Source organism: Heteronotia binoei, chromosome 3 (genome assembly GCF_032191835.1).
Source record: "Heteronotia binoei isolate CCM8104 ecotype False Entrance Well chromosome 3, APGP_CSIRO_Hbin_v1, whole genome shotgun sequence".
Lineage (NCBI taxonomy): Eukaryota > Metazoa > Chordata > Lepidosauria > Squamata > Gekkonidae > Heteronotia > Heteronotia binoei.
In genome coordinates, this window is record NC_083225.1 from 187,534,767 (window position 1) to 187,557,924 (window position 23,158).

The 23,158-nt window shown below is 48.2% G+C and overlaps 1 protein-coding gene across 1 annotated transcript in view; it reads left to right on the forward strand.

The window, feature by feature from the left end:
* The first annotated feature begins 5,237 nt into the window (after positions 1–5,237).
* NARS2 (asparaginyl-tRNA synthetase 2, mitochondrial) overlaps positions 5,238–23,158 on the forward strand; it is a 97,512-nt gene continuing 79,591 nt past the window's right edge. Inside the window, 5 exon segments of the mRNA XM_060235202.1 lie at positions 5,238–5,313; positions 9,779–9,958; positions 13,807–13,916; positions 16,501–16,621; positions 20,835–20,975. Of these exon segments, the coding sequence (XP_060091185.1) occupies positions 9,815–9,958; positions 13,807–13,916; positions 16,501–16,621; positions 20,835–20,975 (516 nt within the window). The 5' untranslated portion in view covers positions 5,238–5,313; positions 9,779–9,814.

Sequence of the window (23,158 nt, forward strand, 5' to 3'; positions counted from 1 at the left end):
TTGAAGTTACCCTATATAGCAACTGTGTAACTCTGTGCATGTCATTTCCAAAGCTTGTGTCCTTGGTAAAGCTTCTGAGTTTCTTCAATAAAGCAACTATTGATTCAACAACAAAAGACGAATTATTGGGAAATATCGATGCTCGACAGAAACACTGTTTGTGCCTTTCTGAATGTATTAATATAATTTGCAGTTACAGTACGCTGTGGAGATATCGGTTAGCTGTTTGAAGTGGAAAACTTTTGCACGTCTAGGATGAGTGGAAGATGAAGATATTGGATTTATATCCCGCCCTCCACTCCGAAGAGTCTCAGAGTGACTCACAATCTCCTTTAACTTCGTCCCCCCACAACAGACACCCTGTGAGGTAGATGAAGACATTGGATTTATATCCCGCCCTCCACTCTGAAGAGTCTCAGAGCGGCTCACAATCTCCTTTACCTTCCTCCCCCACAACAGACACCCTGTGAGACATCATCTCACAGCAGCTGCCCTTTCAAGGACAACCTCTGCCAGAGCTATGGCTGACCCAAGGCCATTCCAGCAGCTGCAAGTGGAGGAGTGGGGAATCAAACCCCGTTCTCCCAGATAAGAGTCCACACACTTAACCACTACACCAAACTGGCTCTACGCCAAACGTGGAGCCACCTCACGCTTGAAGAATGATCGAAGCAGGACGTTTCAAGTCGACCCCCTGCGCATTGGGACTCTGTGTTGCTTATGATGTATGATATTCATTTATGATATTGTACTTTATTATTATTATTATCATTGCATTATTGGGTCACTATAACCTGTGTGGTTTTGTTTGTCCCACCTGGGCATTGGGAATTCTATTTCCCCACGGTTAGTAAGTAAGTAGTAAATTAATACTCCCAGCCCCGGACAGTCCAGCTAGCCCTATCTCATCAGATCTTAGAAGCTAATCAGGGTTGGCCTTGGTCAGCCACTCGATGGGAGACCACCAGGGAATAGCAGCGTCATGCTGTGGAGGGAGGCAATGGTGAACCCCTTCTGAACAGTGGAGGACGGTAAGCAGTGGGGAGCCGCAGGGCTCAGCACTGTGTCCCATGCTCTTTAACTTGTTCATAAATGATTTAGATTTGGGAGTGAGCAGTGAAGTGGCCAAGTTTGCGGATGACACTAAATTGTTCAGGGTGGTGAGAACCAGAGAGGATTGTGAGGCACTCCAAAGGGATCTGTTGAGGCTGGGTGAGTGGGCGTCAACGTGGCAGATGCGGTTCAATGTGGCCAAGTGCAAAGTAATGCACATTGGGGCCAAGAATCCCAGCTGCAAATACAAGTTGATGGGGTGTGAACTGGCAGAGACTGACCAAGAGAGAGATCTTGGGGTCATGGTAGATAACTCACTGAAAATGTCAAGAAACTGTGCGATTGCAATAAAAAAGGCCAATGCCATGCTGGGAATTATTAGGAAGGGAATTGAAAACAAATCAACCAGTATCATAATGCCCCTGTATAAATCAATGGTGCGGTCACATTTGGAATACTGTGTACAATTCTGGTCACTGCACCTCAAAAAGGATATTATAGCATTGGAAAAAGTCCAGAAAAGGGCAACTAGAATGATTAAAGGGTTGGAACACTTTCCCTATGAAGAAAAGTTAAAACGCTTGGGGCTCTTTAGCTTGAAGAAACGTCGACTGCGGGGTGACATGAAAGAGGTTTACAAGATTATGCATGGGATGGAGAAAGTAAAGAAAGAAGTACTTTTCTCCGTTTCTCACAATACAAGAACTTGTGGGCATTCGATGAAATTGCTGAGCAGTCGGGTTAAAATGGATAAAAGGAGGTACTTCTTCACCCAAAGGGTGATTAACATGTGGAATTCACTGCCACAGGAGGTGGTGGCAGCTACAAGCATAGCCAGCTTCAAGAGGGGGTTAGATAAAAATATGGAGCATAGGTCCATCAGTGGCTATTAGCCACAGTGTGTGTATATATATGTGTGTGTATAAATTACATTATAACTTACATTATAAATATGTATAATTTTTTTGGCCACTGTGTGACACAGAGTGTTGGACTGGATGGGCCACTGGCCTGATCCAACATGGCTTCTCTTATGTTCTTATGTGTGACACATAGTGTTGGACTGGATGGGCCATTGGCCTGATCCAACATGGCTTCTCTTATGTTCTTCTGTGACACAGAGTGTTGGACTGGATGGGCCACTGGCCTGATCCAACATGGCTTCTCTTATGTTCTTATGTGACACAGAGTGTTGGACTGGATGGGTCATTGGCCTGATCCAACATGGCTTCTCATGTTCTTATGTGACACAGAGTGTTGGACTGGATGGGCCACTGGCCTGATCCAACATGGCTTCTCATGTTCTTATGTGACACAGAGTGTTGGACTGGATGGGCCACTGGCCTGATCCAACATGGCTTCTCATGTTCTTATGTGACACAGAGTGTTGGACTGGATGGGCCACTGGCCTGATCCAACATGGCTTCTCTTATGTTCTTATGTGACACAGAGTGTTGGACTGGATGGGCCACTGGCCTGATCCAGCATGGCTTCTCTTATGTTCTTATGTGACACAGAGTGTTGGACTGGATGGGTCATTGGCCTGATCCAACATGGCTTCTCTTATGTTCTTATGTGACACAGAGTGTTGGACTGGATGGGTCATTGGCCTGATCCAACATGGCTTCTCTTATGTTCTTATGTGACACAGAGTGTTGGACTGGAGTGGCCATCGGCCTGATCCAACATGGCTTCTCTTATGTTCTTATGTGTGACACAGAGTGTTGGACTGGATGGGCCATTGGCCTGATTCAACATGGCTTCTCTTACATTCTTATGTGAAACAGAGTGTTGGACTGGATGGGCCACTGGCCTGATCCAACATGGCTTCTCTTATGTTCTTATGTGTGAAACAGAGTGTTGGACTGGATGGGCCATTAGCCTGATCCAACATGGCTTCTCTTATGAGGGAGGTGAGGGCCTACATCAGGGGTTCCCAGCATTGGGTGCCTTGGTTTCTGCTGGCATTATTTTTCGCACCTGCCTAGGCTTGCCAATCCCCAGGTCCCAGCAGGGGTTCTTCCGCTTTCCCAGGCTCCTTCCCGCCCTCAGTCAGTTGGCCGGTGGGGGAAGCCCCACGCCCACAGCCACCATGTGCCTTTCGACCTCTGGAGGCTTCAGTCTCCGATTGGAAAGGCTTCCTCTTGAGATGGTATGTCTGTGTTACTTTGAAGAAGTTGGCAGCAACTTGTGAGTAGAGAGGCCAACCCCTCGCTTCAGAATCACCAGAAACGGGGGCGTGGGGGGAGGGAAGGAAATGTCTGCTGGGCACTTCATTATTCCCTATGTGGAGATCAATTCCCATAGGGTATAATGGGGAATTGATCTGGAGGTTTTGGGGGCTCTGTGGGAGCTGTTTTTTGAGGTAGAGGCACCAATTTTTCAGTATAGCATCTAGTGCCTCTCCCCAAAATATCCCCCCCCCAAGTTTCAAAATGTTTGGACCAGGGGGTCCAATTCTTTGAGCCCTCAAAAGAAGGTGCCCCTATCTTTCATTATTTCCTATGGAAGGAAGGCATTTTAAAAGGTGTGCTGTCCCTTTAAATGTGATGGCCAGAACTCCCTTTGGAGTTCAATTATGCTTGTCACACCCTTGCTCCTGGCTCCACCCCCAAACGTCTCCTGGCTCCACCCCCAAAGTCCCCAGATATTTCTTGAATTAAACTTGGCAACCCTACAGCTGGGCTTCCATCCAGCAAATCTTTCAATGGACCACTGGACATTTGATTGGCTGTGCAGGTTTTGAAAAACGTGGCTTGGGCAGCAGCTGCTATCACAACACAAAGATCGCCGCTGCATGCCCCACTCGGCCTCCGCCTTCAGCAGCAGCCATTTTGCAGCGGCCATTTGGTGGCCACACCCACCACACTGTCAGAACTCCAAAGGCTTGGAAAAAGTTGGGGACCCCTGGCCCATTTCTTTACAGTCGTTTTATTCTTGCACTGTCTCTCCAAAGAACTCAGGGAAGATAACCATCATTCTCTCCACCGCCGTTTTATCCTCACAACCACCCTGCGAGGTAGGCTAGGCAGAGAGAGAGGAACTGGTCCAAGGTCCTACAGCAAACTTCCATGGCAAAGTGGGAATTTGAACTAGCTTATCCTAGATCAGGGGTGGCCAAACTGTGGCTCTTTCACAAATATTGTGTGATTCTCAAAGCCCCCACTGTCCCATTAGCCAGCTTGGAGAAGGCATTTCTCGCTTTAAATCACTTCTCCAGGCCTAGCCAGCTGGCAGCTTGGAGAATGCATTTAAAGTTAAAGTTGCTTTCTTTCCCCTCTCCCTTTCAGAGAGCCAGTTTGGTGTAGTGGTTAAGTGTGTGGACTCTTATCTGGGAGAACCTGGTTTGATTCCCCACCCCTCCACTTGCAGCTGCTGGAATGGCCTTGGGTCAGCCATAGCTCTCCCAGAGCAGACCCTTTTTAGTTGGAGATGCTGGGGATTGAACCTGGGACCTCCTGCTTACCAAGCAGATGCTCTACCACTGAGCCACCATCCCTCCCCTAGGAGTCAAGTGGCACCTTTAAGCCCAACCAGGTTTTGATCAGAGTGTATCCTTTTGTGTGCTCTAAGCACACTTCATCCCCCAGTTTGGAGGCCCTCCCCCCTCTTCAGAAAGTGGTGGGGTGGGGAGGGAAATGTCCGCTGGGCACTCCATTATTCCCTATGGAGACCGATTCCCCAGAACGTATAATGGAGAATTGGTCCGTGGGTATCTAGAGCAGGCTGTTTTTTTGAGACAGAGGCACCAAATTTTCAGCATAGCATCCGATGCCTCTCCTCAAAGCACCCTCCAAGTTTCAAAAAGATTGGACCAGGGGGTCCATTCCTATGAGCCCCAAAAGAAGGTGCCCCTATGTTTCATGATTTCCAACTGAGGGAAGGTATTTAAAAGGTGTACAGTCCCTTTGAATGTGATGGCCAAAACTCCCTTTGGAGTTCAATTGTGCTTGTCACACCCTTGCTCCTGGCTCCACCCCCGAAGTCCCCAGATATTTCTTGAATAGGACTTGGCGATCGTTCTGCTCAGTAACAAACGAATAAGCCCCGCAGCCTTCTGAACTACATATCCCAGGGGACATAGCACCTGGGAGGGCTGGCGTTTTCAGGACAGCCCCCTTTCCGATTGGCTACTCTTTCCGCCGGGCGATCACAATTGGCTTGGAGGAGAATCACGTGCTAGGGGAGGGGCGGAAGAAAACAGAAGGCAGGACTTTCCTTTTTAAAGTGGATTTCGCGTCCTTCGGCTTTTTGACCTGGGTAAGGCTGGGGAGTTGTAGGCGGGTTAGCAAAAATAAGGTAGGGTGGGGAAAGGAGGGGTGGGGTAGAAAACCTGGGGGTGAGCGGAGATCATGCAGTGGAGAGATGGGCAGGACACCTTTGCAAAGGATTGCAATGCAGAGGCTTCGGGGACTCTGGGAGGAGGCTGACGAGATTTCGCACGTGCATGCTCACCACTGGACTGCTGATCAAGGCCCCCTTTCGCACGTTGTTAATGCAGTCTGTATACACGTGTCTGCTCTTTGCATGCCTGCTGGGTAATCCCTGTGTTGCATTGAAAGGCGCATGCGTTGGAATTGCGCGTTTTAACCTTCACATTTAATCCGAGGGGCCCCTATTTGTTTATGTTAGGACCTTCTCCCCCTGTTTCATCTGCGAAGTTGAACGTTTGGTGGTGGTGGAAAGTGTGGATTTCCTGCATCCTGCAGGAAGTGGGGTTGGTGGCTAAACTTGCTTAATGTAAGAGCCGCATAGAATAAACATCAGATGTTTGAGAGAGGAAGGGAGGGAGAGGTGGAAAGAAAGCAACTTTAACTTTAAACGCATTCTTCAAGCTGCCAGCTGGCTTGGCTTGGCGAAGTGATTTAAAGAGAGAAATGCCTTCTCCAAGCTGGCTGATGGGGGCGGGGGGGGAGCTTTGAGAGCCACACAAGATGTGTGAAAAAGCTACATGTGGCTCCCGAACCATAGTTTGGCCACACGTGGTCTAGACGACCCGTGGAGATATCTTCCAGCTCTGTGATTCTGAATGTGGATTATGTGATACAGAAGAAGAAGATATTGGATTTATATCCCGCCCTCCACTCTGAAGAGTCTCAGAGCGGCTCACAACCTCCTTTACCTTCCTCCCCCACAACAGACACCCTGTGAGGTGGGTGGGGCTGGAGAGGGCTCTCACAGCAGCTGCCCTTTCAAGGACAGAGTCTCAGAGCAGCTCACAATCTCCTTTCCCTTCCTCCCCCCACAACAGACACGCTGTGAGGTGGGTGGGACTGGAGAGGGCTCTCACAGCAGCTGCCCTTTCAAGGACAACCTCTGCCAGAGTTATGGCTGACCCAAGGCCATTCCAGCAGGTGCAAGGGGAGGACTGGGGGAATCAAATTCTCTCAGATAAGAGTCCGCACACTTAACCACTACACCAAACTGGCTCTCCTAGAAGAGGGCATGTGGGTGTGATACAAAAGAGGGCATGTGGATTCTGAATGCGGATTAGTGATACAAAAGAGGGGATTGCTGTCAAGTTGCAGCTGACTTTCGAGACAAGAAATGTTCAGAGGTAGTTTGCCGTTGCCTTCCTCTGTATTGCAACCCTGGACTTCCTGCGTAGTCTGCCTATCCCAGTACTAACCAGGCCTAACACAGCTTTGGTTCTGAGATCCAATTGCGATTGGACTGCCTGGACCATCCAGGTTAATTGAAAACAGACCTTATCAAATTCAGTGGGATTTAGGAAAACAGGTGCAAAGCAGGAGCAAAAGTACAGGTGAGGGCAACCAAAATTGGTGTAGACCACGGCTTTTTTGGGGAGCAGGAACGCACAGGAACACAGTTCCGACTGGCTTGGTGGCAGGTGGTGTGGTCTAATATGTAAATGAATTCCTGCTGGGCTTTTTCTACAAAAAGAGCCCTATGTGAAACAATGGCGGCATCAGGGGGTGTGGCCTAATATGCAGATGAGTTCCTGCTGGGCTTTTTCTGCCAAAAAAGCCCTGGTGTAGACTCTTATCTGGAGAACCGGGTTTGATTCCCCACTCCTCCACCTGCACCTGCTGGAATGGCCTCGGGTCAGCCACAGCTCGCTCACAGAGTTGTCCTTGAAAGGGCAGCTTCTGTCAGAGCTCTCTCAGCCCCACCCACCTCAAAGGGTGTCTATTGTGGGGGAGGAAGGGAAAGGAGATTGTGAGCCTTAAAACACGCTTAAAATATTAGCACTTGTTCGTCTTAAAGGTGCTTCCTTTGTATTTCTCCCATGGAATCCAGGGAACTGGGCAAAGGAAGCTCTGTCTCTTTCCCTCCCTCCTTAGGGGAACAGGAGGGGGAGGAGCCTCAACTAATGGAGAAAATAGAGGCTTGGCTCTGTAGCTCCTATGCAATTGAGCAAGCCTTGCACAGCAAGCTGAGATGCAGAAGGAAGTAAAAGAGAGGGAGAAGGAAGCAGACAAGAGCCAGTTGCTCAGGGGCCTGATAGGAGCCCTCTCGGAGCCTGATTTGGCCCCTGGGCCACATGTTTGGCACCCCTATTATAGGATGTTTAGGAGAGCCTATTGACTCTCTTTATCAAATCCACCCACTTACATTAAACTTTGGGATTTAATGCTACCTCTAGGGGTGTTGAACTCATTTTTTATGAGGGCCAATTGTCACATAAATTGTGAGACTTTGTCGGGCTGGGTCATGTGTCTCATAAAATGTAGTGCCAGGTGGAAGAGATGTAAACTTTATAAAGGACACAGACAAACACAATTAAAGATTTTTTAAAAAAATATTAGCATTTGTTTATCTTAAAACATTAGCACTTGTTGGTCTTAAAGGTGCTTTCCTTGCATCTCTCCCATGGGATCAGGGAACTGGACAAAGGAAGCTCTGGCTCTTTCCTGCCTTTCCCAGGGGACCAGGAGAGGGAGGAGCCTCAGCCAATAGAAGGAAGAGAGGCTTGGCTCAGGAGCTCTGCTGTGCAATTGACAGAGCCTGGAAAAACAAGCTCTGCCTTCCTCCCCAAGAGAGGAGTTTCAGCCAATGGAGAAAATTGAGGCTTTGCTCTGTAGCTCCTGTGCGATTGAGCAAGCCTGGTAAAGAAAGCTGTGATGCAGAAGGAAGCAAGAAAGAGGGAGAAGGAAGCAAAAGGCCAGTTGCTTGGGGGCCTGATAGAGGCCCTGCAGCGGCCTGATTCTGCCCCTGGGCCACATGTTTGACACCCTTGTTTTAAACAGAGACTAGATGGACCTCTGGCAGCAATGCTGATTCTGTAAACTGAGGCAGATCGTGAGAAAGAGGGCAGGAAGGGTTGCATCAGTGCTTAGTTCTTGTGGCCCTTTCTTAGATACCTTTGGGAAATGCTGCTCGCCACTTTAGGGTCAGGAACCAATTTCAGTGGGAGGGCTTCTGCAGTTCTGGCCCCACTGGTGGACCTTCTGATGGCCCCTGGGTTTTGGCCCCTGTGTGACACAGAGTGTTGGAGTGGATGCACCATTGGCCTGATCCAACATGACTTCTTTTATGTTCTTATGTGACACAGTGTTGGAGTGGATGTGCGATTGGCCTGATCCATCATGGTTTCTCATATGTCTGTGGCAGTGAAGCTCTGTATTCTTGGTGCTGGGTGGGGGGAACATTAGGAGGGCTTCTGGAGTCTTGGCTCTGCTGGTAGACCTCCTGATGGTCTCTGGGTTTTGGCTGCTGTGTGTTGGACTGGATGGGCCATTGGCCTGATCCAACATGACTTCTCTTACGTTCTCATGTCTGGGGTGATGATGCTCTGTGTTCTTGGTGCTTGCGGGGGGGGACAACAATGGGAAGGCTTCTAAGATCTTGGGATATGAATTTAAGAAAGTTGCAGAGACTTTTCTATTGGGATTACAAATGGAAAAATTTCCCAAAGAAGATAGAACTGTAATTTGGTACTTGCTTTCAGCTGCTAGGACATTGTATGCGCAGTTGTGGAAGCAAGAAAAAATACCAGAGAAATGGGATTGGATTATAAAAGTTATGACATGGAGTGAAATGGACAAATTAACAAGAATATTAAGAGACTATGATTTAGAAGTTTTTAAGATGGAGTGGAAAAAGTTTAGAAGATATGTAGAAAAAGAGTGGAAAATAAAAGGACATTGGACAATTTTTGATAATGATTACGTTTTAACAAGAAGAAGAATATATTTTTGTTTTAATAGTTAAGGGTACTTTTAAATATTTGCATTTTAAGTAAATAACACCGGCGGGAGTCAAGTAACGGGGTGAGGGGTGAGTAGAAAGTAATATATGGGGTAGATAAAAGAAGTTTTTAAAGATGTAAGAAATAGATTTATTACCATATGTTACCAATAAAATTTATTACCGTATGTTACCAATAAAATTGTTTTAACCAACAATGGGAAGGCTTCTGGAGATCTGTTCCTACTGGTGTACATGAACATATGAAGCTGCCCTATAATGAATCAGACCTTGGGTCCATCAAAGTCAGTCTTATCTACTCAGACTGGCAGCGACTCTCCAGAGTCTCAAGCTGAGGTTTTTCTTGCCTACTTGCCTGGACCCTTTTGAGTTGGAGATGCCAGGGATTGAACCTGGGACCTTCTGCTTACCAAGCAGATGCTCTACCACTGAGCCACTGTCCCTCCCCTATTTTGTGTAGCTCTTGACGGCCCCTGGGTTTTGGCTTCTGGGTGACGCAGGGTGTTGGCCTGGATGAGCCTGATCCAACATGGTTTCTCTTATGTTCCAACAGGCCTTGTACGTTTGGGCTGCAAGGCTTTGACTGAAAATGTTTGGGGCCCGCTGCGTATGCCTGGCTCTTCGGCGTTGTTCTTCTGCTCCGCTCCCTAAGGATGCAGCCGCGGCCAAACTCCTCTGTGTCCAGGAGGCTTTGGAAGTCCAGAATCCAACCAATAATGATGTTAAAGTCCAGGTAAGTGGACCAAGTAGGGAGAGCCCCGTGGCGAAGTGTTAAAGCTGCAGTACTGCAGTCGGAGCCCTCTGATTACGACCAGAGTTCAATCCCAGCGGTTCAGGTAGCCGGCTCCAGGTTGACTCAGCCTTCCACCCTTCCGAGGTCGGTCAAATGAGTCCCCAGCTTGCTGGGGGCGGGGAAGCGTAGATGACCGGGGAAGGCAATGGCAAACCACCCCGTAAAAAGTCTGCCGTGAAAATGTCATGAAAGCAACGTCACCCCAGAGTCGAAAACGACTGGTGCTTGCACAGGGGACTGACTACCTTTACCTTTAAGTGGACCAAGTGGGAAAGAAGAGGGGCTTGAAAGATTTGTACTTTTCCTATGGAACGTAGCATTTGGGCCGGGTTATGTACTACTGTTATTTAGCCCTGACCTGGATGATAATAATAATAATAATAATAATAATAATAATAATAATAATAATAATAATAATAATAATAATAATAAATTTTATTTATATCCCGCCCTCCCCGCTGAAGCAGGCTCAGGGCAGCTAACAGGACATGGTATATACCATGATATTATATAAAACAATTGTAAAATACAGTTAATAAATACATTAAAACAGTTACATAAAATTTAAAACTACAATAAATTAAGGTGCTATGTTCAATAGGTATATTCCGATGGCTAGATGTCGCGTTCAGGGTTCCTTATAAGCTTGCAGAAAGAGGGTGGTCTTGCAAGCCCTGCGGAACTGATTAAAGTCCCGCAGGGCTCGCACTTCTTCCGGTAGTTGATTCCACCAGTGGGGGGCCATTATAGAGAAGGCCTGCTCCCTTGTTACTTTCAATTTGGCCTCCTTTGGTCCAGGGATCCTTAAAAGACTTTGGGAGCTAGATCTTAGTGCTCTCTGAGGAACATGTGGAGAGAGGCGGTCCCTAAGGTAGGCAGGTCCTTGGCCATATAGGGCTTTAAAGGTAATAACCAGCACCTTGTAGCGAACTCGGAATATAATTGGAAGCCAGTGCAGTTCCTTCAGCCCAGGCCGCACGTGTTCCCACCGAGGCAGTCCCAGTAGCAGCCTGGCCGCCGCATTCTGCACTAGCTGCAACTTCCGAGTTCGGCACAGGGGCAGCCCCATGCAGAGGGCATTACAGTAGTCTAGTCTCGAGGTGACCGTTGCATGGATCACTGTTGCTAGGTCGCTACGTTCTAGGAAGGGATCCAATCTAGGTGACTCCCATGAACTCTCAGCTAAGCTGGAGCAGCTCTGGGCATTCAATATCTGGATGGGGGGTCTGGTCAGTCAATATCTGCTTCCACAGGTAGCGTTCTCCACGGAGACCAGCGCTCCAGGGGATATTTCTGGTACAGCTGGGCACCAAGAATCATGCGCGACGCGGTAGTACTTTGTACCATGTTTCGCATTAGCTTCTACGAGCTGTACACAAAATGTAAATAATAAACCATACATAACATACGGAACACGTGTACTGTGGATACATTAGTAAAAGCAGCCCTCAGATTCAACAGGAGCGCACCTCCTGAGCCTTTCTGAGGGTTCCCCCTCTTCCTCCCCACCTACCTTGTCCATTGACTAGTAGGTGCAGCTGCATAACAATCCCTGGATTAGGAGAGCGGGCAGCCAGTCAGCCAGCCACCAGGGGCTTTGCCACACCCCCAGCAGCCCTCATTAACTCCTGGGGAAACCCGCGCCACCCTTTCTCCACTTCTTACGGCTCTCCAGCCCCACCCACCTCACAAGGTGTGGGGGAGAAAGGGAAAGGAGATTGTGAGCCGCTCTGAGACTCTTCGGAGTGGAGGGCGGGATATAAATCCAATCTCTTCATCTACCTCACAGGGTGTCTGTCGTGGGGGAGGAAGGGAAAGGAGATTGTGAGCCGCTCTGAGACTCTTCGGAGTGGAGGGCGGGATATAAATCCAATATCTTCATCTACCTCACAGGGTGTCTGTCGTGGGAGAGGAAGGGAAAGGAGATTGTGAGCCGCTCTGAGACTCTTCGGAGTGGAGGGCGGGATATAAATCCAATCTCTTCATCTACCTCACAGGGTGTCTGTCGTGGGGGAGGAAGGGAAAGGAGATTGTGAGCCGCTCTGAGACTCTTCGGAGTGGAGGGCGGGATATAAATCCAATATCTTCATCTACCTCACAGGGTGTCTGTCATGGGGGAGGAAGGGAAAGGAGATTGTGAGCCGCTCTGAGACTCTTTGGAGTGGAGGGCGGGATATAAATCCAATATCTTCATCATCATCATCATCTTCTTGGGTGGCTTGCTGGCCTTTTGACTTTGGTGGCAGAGGGCCAAGGAGAGCCCCAGGTGAGCGAGGCCTGCTTGGGCTGGCTGGATCTCTAGCCAGCCCAAGCAGGCCTCACTTGCCCAGGGCTCTCCTTTCTTGCATCAGGTTGGCTGAGGGGGGGGATATGTTAATGAGTTATGCTAATGAGCTCCACCACCTATTTTTCTACAAAACGACCCTGAGTAAAAGACATATATTATTTGTTAAGTGTGTTATGGATGGCTTATCACCTGGCGCTCTGGTCGCCGTGGAGAACACTACCTGTGGAATAGTCGCTTGCACTCTTCTATATACAGACATTTCTGCAATTTGAGAGACTTTGGGTATGGGCGTTGACGTTCCTTACGTGTCTGTATTATTTGTGAATCAACTCTTGTGTAGTAAGTTCATAATTTATACTTTTGTAATAGAAGAAGAAGAAGAATTGCAGATTTATACCCCGCCCTTCTCCCTGAATCAGAGACTCAGAGCGGCTTACAATCTCCTCTATCTTCTCCCCCCGCAACAGACACCCTGTGAGGTGGGTGGGGCTGAGAGAGCTCTGACAGAAGCTGCCCTTTCAAGGACAACCTCTGCCAGAGCTATGGCTGACCCAAGGCCATTCCAGCAGGTGCAAGTGGAGGAGTGGGGATACTGAAGTTAATATATTGAAGTTTTGATTTTTGAGGCTGGTTTTTGGGGAGGTTTTGTAACCTTTTCCTGCTGCGTTATCCCCGTTGCTCATTTCTGCTTGCTTAATCCCCAGGTGGGGGCGGGGGATTCCCGAGAGTGGAGGCCTCCCCTACTTCAGGATCATCAGAAAGTGGGGTGGGGGGAGAATGTCTGCTGGGCACTCCATTATACTCTGTGGAGACCGGTTCCCATAGAGTATAATGGAGAACTGATCTGAAGAAGAAGACGACTGCAGATTTATACCCTGCCCTTCTCTCTGAATCAGAGTCTCAGAGCAGCTTACGATCTCCTTTATCTCCTCCCACAACACACCCTGTGAGGTGGAAACCGATTCCCATAGTGTATAATGAAGAACTGATCTGTGGGTATCTGGGGCTCCAGAGTGGCTGTTGTTTGAGGTAGAGGCACCAAAATTTCAGCGTAGCATCTGGTGCCTTTCCTCAAAACACCCCCCTCCCCAGTTTCAAAAAGATTGGACCAGGGGGTCCAATTCTATGAGCCCCCAAAAAAGGTGCCCTATCCTTCATTATTTCCTATGGAAGGAAGGCATTTGAAAGGAGCATGGTCCCCTTCAATGTGGTGGCCAGAACTCCTTTTGGAGTTCAGTTGTGCTTGTTACACCCTTGCTCCTGGCTCCACCCCCAAAGTCCCCAGATATTTATTGAGTCGGACTTGGCAACCCTATACCTGAGGGAATGCCCTCAAGTTGTCTCCTCATAGAGCCAGCCATGACTGCTGCTTGCCCTATGCATTGCTGTTTCTTTCAGGCCCTCATGACCGACCTCACGCCTTTATGACTGACTGTAAGGTCAAAGTTCACCTCCCCGTATCCCCTACCCACTCTTCCGGTTTCTCTTTCCCTGTCTCCAGGGTTGGGTGAAGTCCATCCGGTCCCAGAAAGAAATCTTGTTTCTGCATGTCAACGACGGCTCCTCTCTGGAAAGCCTCCAAGTAGTTGCTGATCCCGGATTAGAACCCAGGTTGGCAGAGTGGGATGTGTGTGGATGTGGCGGGGCAACACAGACTGGTCTCGAGCCTGAACGAGTCTTGCTGCTCTTTCGTTTAAGCAGGCACACACAGGAATCCAGTTCCAGCTGGCTTAGCATCAGTGGGTGTGGCCTGATATGCAAATAAATTCCTGCTGGGCTACTTCTATCAAAAAGCCCTGTGTGGAACAATGGTGATGTCAGGGGGTGTGGCCTAATATGCAAATGAGTATAAATGAGAGTTTTATTTTTATCCCTGTGTGTGTGTGTGTGTGTGTGTGTGTGTGTACACCTACATACAGTATGTCACAGAAGTGAGTACGCCCCCTCACATTTTGTAAATATTTAAGTATATCTTTTCATGTGACAACACCGAAGAAATGACACTTGGCTACAATGTAAAGTAGTGAGTCTACAGCTTGTACAACAGTGCAAATGTTCCGTCTCCTCAAAATTACGCAACACACAGCCATTAATGTCTAAACTGCTGGCAACAAAAGTGAGTACACCCCTAAGTGATGTCCAAATGGGGCCCAAAGTGTCAATATTTTGTGTGGCCACCATTATTTTCCAGCACTGCCTTAACCCTCTTGGGCATAGAGTTCACCGGAGCTTCACAGGTTGCCGCCGGAGTCCTCTTCCACTCCTCCATGACGACGTCACGTAGCTGGTGGATGTTAGAGACCTTGCGCACCTCCACCTTCCGTTTCAGGATGCCCCACAGATGCTCAGTAGGGTTTAGGTCTGGAGACATGCTTGGCCAGTCCATCACTTTTACCCTCAGCTTCTTTAGCAAGGCGGTGGTCCTTTTGGAGGTGTGTTTGGGGTCGTTATCATGTTGGAATTCTGCCCTGCGGCCCAGTCTCCGAAGGGAGGGGATCGTGCTCTGCTTCAGTATGTCACAGTACATGTTGGCATTCACGGTTCCCTCAATGAACTGTAGCTCCCCAGTGCCGGCAGCACTCATGCAGCCCCAGACCCTGACATTCCCCCCATCATGCTTGACTGTAGGCAAGACACACTTGTCTTTGTACTCCTCACCTGGTTGCCATCACACACGCCTGACACTATCTCAACCAAATAAGTTTATCTTGGTCTCATCGGACCACAGGACATGGTTTCAGAAATCCATGTCCTTAGTCTGCTTGTCTGCAGCAAACCGTTTGCGGGCTTTCTTGTGCGTCATCTTTAGAAGAGGCTTCCTTCTGGGATGACAGCCCTGCAGACCAATTTGACGCAGGGTGCGGCGTAGGGTCTGAGCACTGACAGGCTGACCCCCCACCCCTTCAACCTCTGTAGCAATGCTGGCAGCACTCGTGCGTCTATTTCCCAAAGCCAACCTCTGGACACGACGCTGAGCATGGGCACTCAAGGGGCGTTTTCGCACTGACCTTAATCGGCAGCGACGCCCCTCTTCACCGCGCAGGATCTGCGCGGATTTCGCACCAATTGCTGCGGAGCACCCGGAAGAGCCGCAAAGTCCCGCGGCGTTTGCGGCGCAAATGTAAATTGGTTTTTGGCGGTTTACATTTGCGCCGCAAAAGCCGCGGGACTTTGCGGCTCTTCCGGGTGCTCCGCAGCAATTGGTGCGAAATCCGCGCAGATCCTGCGCGGTGAAGAGGGGCGTTGCTGCCGATTAAGGTCAGTGCGAAAACGCCCAAGCAGAAATGTCCCGCCCAAAAAGGTGTGATGAAAGCAACGCCTAATCTTCTGCAGAAGTCTCAGTTCGCCTGCCTAAAATAATATTGCAGGATACAACCAGGGGAATCGGCTGCTTCCTGCGAATGTTTTGGCTCTCGGACCTCAGCCTCCCAAAAATAACACAGAGGCTGTTAACAGCTGCACTTCTCAACATTGAAGTATTGTTCAGGTGTGTGTCTGTAAGTTGCAAACCTACTTTTGATTTACTGACATTCATTACAGAGATCTCTTGGACCCCATTTGGACATTATCACTTAGGGGTGTGCTCACTTTTGTTGCCAGCAGTTTAGACATTAATGGCTGTGCGTTGCGTAATTTTGAGGGGACAGCACATTTACACTGCTATACAAGCTGTAGACTCACTACTTTACATTGTAGCCAAGTGTCATTTCTTCAGTGCTGCTGCATGAAAAGATATGCTTAAATATTTACAAAATGTGAGTGGGTGTACTCACTTCCGTGACATGCTGTACATACTGAGGGATACAAGAGACAGAATAAAACCCACACTTGCGATGGCAGCTGCCATAAAAAACCAACTTTTTCCACTAATCCCCACAGCCAGTCTGGTTTCCAGTGGCCAATCAGAAGCCCCTATCTGGCCCCACCCACATTCTAAAAACGCTGGGCAGTCTCCAAGGGAGGAGTCACCAGGACCATAGTGCCCACGGCACTGTGCTGGGGATCCCTGGGCTAGAGGGTCCTGGGTTTGAATCCCTTCCCAATCGCAAAGCTTGGTGGGTGGTCTTCAGCAAGGCCTTTTTTTTTTCAGCTTGAACAGCCTCATGGGGGTCTTGGGTGGGTTAAACGGGATGAATCTCTTGCCTAAAGGTAGGAGGATAAAAGTGTGGTGACTCTCATTCTTCTGTTTATAAAGGGAGCTGACGTTCGGGAGTTCTGTAGAAGTGCGAGGGAAGCTGATCAAAAGCCCTCACAAAAGGCAGAACGTGGAACTAGCAGCGGAAAGCCTTCGCGTGGTGGGAACTTGCGACGTGCTGGTAAGCTGTCGACTTTTTGCTCTGTGGGAGGAGACTGAAAGGAATGCAATGCCAGAAACTGGTTCCATTCAAGCCAGGGTGGTCAAACTTGCTGAATGTAAGAGCCACATATAATAAACATCAGGTTGAGAGCCAGAAGGAAGGAAGGCAAATAGATGGGAGGGGAGGGAGAGATGGAAAGAAAACAACTTTAATTTTGAACGCATTCTCCAAGCCGCCAGCTGGCTTGGCTTGGAGAAGTGATTTAAAGAGACAAATGTCTTCTCCAAGCAGGCTGATGGGACGGTGGGGGCTTTGAGAGCCACACAATATATGCCAAAGAGCCACATTTGGCTCCCAAGCAACAGTTTGGCCACCCCTGGCCATCTCCACTGGACTGCCTTGGCCATGGTTCACTCCTTACAAGAAGAAACTTGCAAAGCCAGTCTGGTGTAGTGGTGAAGTGTGCAGACTCTTATCTGGGAGAACCGGGTTTGATTCCCCACTCCTCCACTTGCAGCTGCTGGAATGGCCTTGGGTCAGCCAGAGCTCTCTTATCTGGGAGAACCGGGTTGGATTTCCCCCTCCTCCACTTGCAGCTGCTGGAATGGCCTTGGGTCAGCCATAGCTCTCTTATCTGGGAGAACTGGGTTTGATTCTGCAGTTCTCCACTTGCAGCTGCTGGAATGGCCTTGGGTCAGCCATAGCTCTTGCAGAGGTTGTCCTTGAAAGGGCAGCTTCTGGGAGAGCTCTCTCAGACCCACCCACCTCACAGGGTGTCTGTTGTGGGGGAAGAAGATAAAGGAGATTGTAAGCTGCTCTGAGACTGATTCAGAGAGAAGGTGGGGTATAAATCTGCAGTCTTCCTTTTTAACCTCATTTAATCAAATATATATTCACTTCACTGTCTTAATACACTTTCTTCTTTTAAGTAGTATATGTTATATAGGTGGGCTGACTTTTTGATACAAAATCACTTTTATAATTTTATTTCTACATAAATTCTGATCTCTCTCCATGAAAAGATATATTTTTCATACTTAGTCAATGTGCTCGATCAATCTGCTTGTTTCATCCTACTTAAATTCTGCCTAAGGCTGTACACCTATACAGTTTTATGTCTTATTTTATGTAATTTTAATATGTGTATGTAAGTATTTGTGCTTTTCTTACCTTGTTTCTGTAAGTATATAGACGAATCTGTCTGTCTATCATCTATCTATGGCTTTTTTTGTAGCAGGAACTCCTTTGCATATTAGGCCACACACCCCTGATGTAGCCAATTGTCCAGGAGCTTACAGGGCTCTTAGTACAGGGCCTACTATAAACTCCAGAAGGATTGGCTACATCTGGGGTGTGTGGCCTAATATGCAGAGGAGCTCCTGCTACAAGAAAGCCGTCTATCTGTGTTTATGTCTGTCTATCATCTATCTATCTACTTAAATTCTGCCTATATCTGTACACCTATACAGTTTTATGTCTTATTTTATGTTGTTTAAATATATGTATGTAGTATTTGTGTTTTTGTTATCTTGTTTCTGTAAGTATATAGTTGAATCTATCTATCTATCTATCTATCTATCTATCTATCTATCTATCTATCTATCTATCTATCTATCTATCATCTCCCCCAAAATAATAAAACGGTTAATTAGCAAAAGAACAAACGTGCAAAGCCCTTGGGCTGTTACACACAGTTTGGATTTTGAAGACCTTCTGGTTTCCCCCTCCCCCCCAAGCCACAGTACATTGCGATGTCCAAATCTGCCATAATAAAAACCTGACCCTTTGTTCATGATTGCCAGGCTGAGATGGCAACCGGTGATAGAACATGGCAGGGGCTGCGACGTCAGCTGTGTCCTTACACCACTTCAGGAGTCACTAGGAACTTTATGGTATAAATCATAGAGTTTTCAACAATGTCTAGAGCTTACTTTGTATCACATGGATTTTCCCTAGAAGTGAAAAAGAGCCCACGTGGCCTTTTTTAAAAAAAATATTTTTCTACTGCCATTGCTCGGAGAAGTAGCAAACAAGTAGAATTAGCCCTAGCTTTGTTCCTCACCTACGTTCTAGAGTTTGAACCCCACTACGAGAGGTACTTTCTTGTGGCAGGCTTTTCTGAGCCTCTTGGGTTGTGAGGAAGCTCCTCCCCCTGGAAGAGAGCACCTTCACTGGTGGAACAGAGCCACAAGGCAGTGATGCTCTGTATTCTTGGTGCTTGGGGGGGCAACAGTGGGAGGGCTTCTAGTGTTCTGGCCCCACTGATGGACCTCCTGATGGCACCTGGGTTTTTTGGCCACTGTGTGACACAGAGTGTTGGACTGGATGGGCCATTGGCCTGATCCAACATGGCTTCTCTTATGTTCTTATGTGTGACACAGAGTGTTGGATTGGATGGGCCATTGGCTAGATCCAACATGGCTTCTCTTATGTTCTTATGTGTGACACAGAGTGCTGGACTGGATGGGCCATTGGCCTGATCCATCATGGCTTCTCTTATGTTCTTATGTGTGACACAGAGTGTTGGATTGGATGGGCCATTGGCTAGATCCACATGGCTTCTCTTATGTTCTTATGTGTGACACAGAGTGTTGGACTGGATGGGCCATTGGCCTGATCCAACATGGCTTCTCTTATGTTCTTATGTGTGACACAGAGTGTTGGATTGGATGGGCCATTGGCTAGATCCACATGGCTTCTCTTATGTTCTTATGTGTGACACAGAGTGCTGGACTGGATGGGCCATTGGCCTGATCCAACATGACTTCTCTTCTGTTCTTATGTGTGACACAGAGTGTTGGACTGGATGGGCCATTGGCTAGATCCAACATGGCTTCTCTTATGTTCTTATGTGTGACACAGAGTGCTGGACTGGATGAGCCATTGGCTAGATCCAACGTGGCTTCTCTTATGTTCTTATGTGTGACACAGAGTGCTGGACTGGATGGGCCATTGGCTAGATCCAACGTGGCTTCTCTTATGTTCTTATGTGTGACACAGAGTGCTGGACTGGATGGGCCATTGGCTAGATCCAACGTGGCTTCTCTTATGTTCTTATGTGTGACACAGAGTGCTGGACTGGATGGGCCATTGGCCGGATCCAACATGGCTTCTCTTATGTTCTTATGTGACACAGAGTGCTGGACTGGATGGGCCATTGGCCGGATCCAACATGGCTTCTCTTATGTTCTTCTGTGACACAGAGTGTTGGACTGGATGGGCCACTGGCCGGATCCAACATGGCTTCTCTTATGTTCTTCTGTGACACAGAGTGTTGGACTGGATGGGCCATTGGCCGGATCCAACAGGGCTTCTCTTATGTGTGACACAGAGTGTTGGACTGGATGGGCCATTGGCCTGATCCAACATGGCTTCTCTTATGTTCTTATGTGTGACACAGAGTGCTGGACTGGATGGGCCATTGGCCCGATCCAACATGGCTTCTCTCACGTTCTTATCCCTCTGATTCCAAATCACATCCTGGTACAGAATGCTGATTTCTAGTCAAGGAAGTCTCTATAGTTGGCCGTTGTAGTCTGGCTTGGGCATTACACCCAAACTAGTTTCTCAGAACAAAGCTGGAGTCCAGTGGCCCCTTTAAGACCAACGAATTTTTATTCAGAATGTAAGCTTTCGTATGCATGCACACTTCATTAGAACATGAGAGAGCCAGTTTGGTGTATTAGTTAAGTGTGCGGACTCTTATCCGGGAGAACTGGGTTTGATTCTCCGCTCCTCCACTTGCACCTGCTGGAATGGCCTTGGGTCACCCATAGCTCTTGCAGGAGTTGTCCTTGAAAGGGCAGCTTCTGTCAGAGCTCTCTCAGCCCCACCCACCTCACAGGGTGTCTGTTGTGAGGGAGAAAGGTAAAGGAGATTGTGAGCTGCTCTGAGACTCAAAGTGGAGGGCGGGATATAAATCCAACATCCTACTCCTCCTTCTTGTTCTTGTTCTTCTTCTTCTTCGTCTTCTGGAAACCTTCAGCATCCAAGGCAAGAGGGAGTGTGCGGACCCTAATTCCTAATAGACAGACAGTGGCTTGTTCATCACTTCAGAAATGTACTTGTATTTTCGATGCAAAAGCCTTCTGTAATATAAACTGCGATCCCAGGTTGTTGTTTTTGCCACTCTGAGACTGGCAACCTTAATTCTCCCCCTTGGGATGCATGCCCTAAATCTAACTCTGTGGTTCTCTTTCCACCCCCCTGATATTCCTCTCTTGGTGTTTAGACCTTCCCCATGAAGTACAAAACGCATCACCCTCTTGAATACCTCAGGCAGTTCCCTCACATCCGGTGCAGGAGTAATATTCTGAGCGCGCTCCTGAGGATACGCAGCGAAGCAACAGCCGCAATCCACACCTTTTTTAAGGTACCTGCCTTTTGTACTTGAATTATATTTATTCAGTTATTCTGTTAATATACTGCTCTCCCACCAGTTTGGGGGCACAGGGCTGTTAACAGCAAGCTCTAAATACAAATATAATACTATAAATGTATATCGCAGATAAAATTTAAAAGCAGTAAAAACAACGATAAACTAACTGGATGGTGCTAAACAGGGGTGGAATTCTAGCAGGAGCTCCTTTGCATATTAAGCCACACCCCCTGATGTGGCCAATCCTCCCAAGAGCTTACAAGGCTCTTTTTTGTAAGCTCTTGGAGGATTGGCTACATCAGTGGGATGGGATATGCAAAGGAGCTCCTGCTAGAATTCCACACCTGCTGCTAAATATTTCTCTAGAGGGGAGGAGGCGGGAAGGCGAGACTTTATGGCAAACCGTTGCTGCCCTCAACAAACGGCCTGGTGGAACATCTCGGTCTTATAGACCCAATGGAACTGCATTAGGTCCCTCAGGGCCCGGATGGCAGGAGGCAGAGAGTTCCGCCAGGCTGGCTCCTGGGCCAAAAAGGCCACGGCTTTGGTTAAGGAATTAGAATTAAGTGAACAGAGTGGTCTAAGTTAGACACAACTCCAGACTTATGCTAAAGTGCAGGGTGGTTACATTTGCTTAATGTGAAAGCTACATAGACTAAACAGCAGATGTTTGAGAACTGCAAGACATGAACCTCAGATGTTTAAGGAAGAAGGAAAATAAATGTACAGCAAAATGAAACAACCTGATGTTTGAATTTATGATTTGGCCTTTGATGCGTTCATAAGAACATAAGAGAAGCCATGTTGGATCAGGCCAATAGCTCATCCAGTCCAACACTCTTATGTCACATAGTGGCCAAAACCCAGTACCCATCAGGAGGTCCACCAGCGGGGCCATAACTCCAGAGGGCCGGTTTGGTGTGGTGGTTAAGTGTGCGGACTCTTATCTGGGAGAACCGGATTTGATTCCCCACTCCTCCACTTGCAGCTGCTGGAATGGCCTTGGGTCAGGCATAGCTCTTGTAAGAGTTGTCCTTGAAAGGGCAGCTGCTGCTAGAGCTCTTTCAACCTCACCTACCTCACAGGGTGTCTGTTGTGGTGGGGGGGCGGGGGAAGGTAAAAGGTGATTGTGACCACTTTGGGACAATGAGATTCAGAGTATAGGGTGGATATAAATCCAATATCTTCTTCTTCAGAAGTCCTCCCACTGTTGCCCCAAGCACTGAGGATACAGAGCATCACTGCCCCAGACAAAGGGGCCTTGTGGCTAATAGCCACTGATAGACCTCGGCTCCAGATGTTTCTCCAGTCCCCTCCTGAACTTGTCTGTGCTTGCAGCTGCCACCACTTCCTGCGCCAGTGAATTTCACGTGCTGATGACTCGTTGGGCGAAGAACTTCCTTTTAACCTGACTGCTCCTTGATTTCATGCTTGCCCACCAGTTCTTCTATTGTGTAGCATCGTATTGCAGCTGGTAGATTTTTGAAAACTGTTGCCGTTTTCGAATATGGCTGTCAGGCTACCCCCTGACTACGAGCAGGGGATGAGGGGAGAGGTAGTATTCCAGGTTGGGAAACCCCTAGAGCAGGGGTGTCAAACTCATTTGTTATGAGGGCCGGATCTGACATAAATGAGACCTTGTTGGGCCAGGCCATGTGTGTTCCTATTTAAGATTAGGTAGCAGAGATATAAACTTTATAAAGGACACTGACAAACACACAATTAAATATTTTTTAAAAAAAATAACTTGAAATATGCTTAAAATGCTAGCACGTTGGTCTTCAAGGTGCTTTCTTTGTATTTCTCCCATGGGATCCAGGGAACTGGGCAAAGGAAGCTCTGGCTCTTTCCTTCCTTCCCCAGGGGACCAGGAGGGGGAGGAGCCTCAGCCAATAGAAGGAAGAGAGGCTTGGCTCAGTACCTCTGCTGTGTGATTGAGGGAGCCTGGCAAAGCAAGCTTTACCTCTGCCCCTTCCTTCCTAAGGGAGGAGCCTCAGCCAATGGAGAAAATAGAGGTTTTGCTCTGTAGCTCCTGTGTGAAGCAAGCTGATGCAGAAAGAAGCAAGAGAGAGGGAGATGGAAGCAGATGGCAGCCAGTTGCTCGGGGGCCCGATGGGAGCTCGCTGGGCGCCTGATTCGGCCTCCAGGAGGCATATTTGACACCCCTGCCCTAGAGA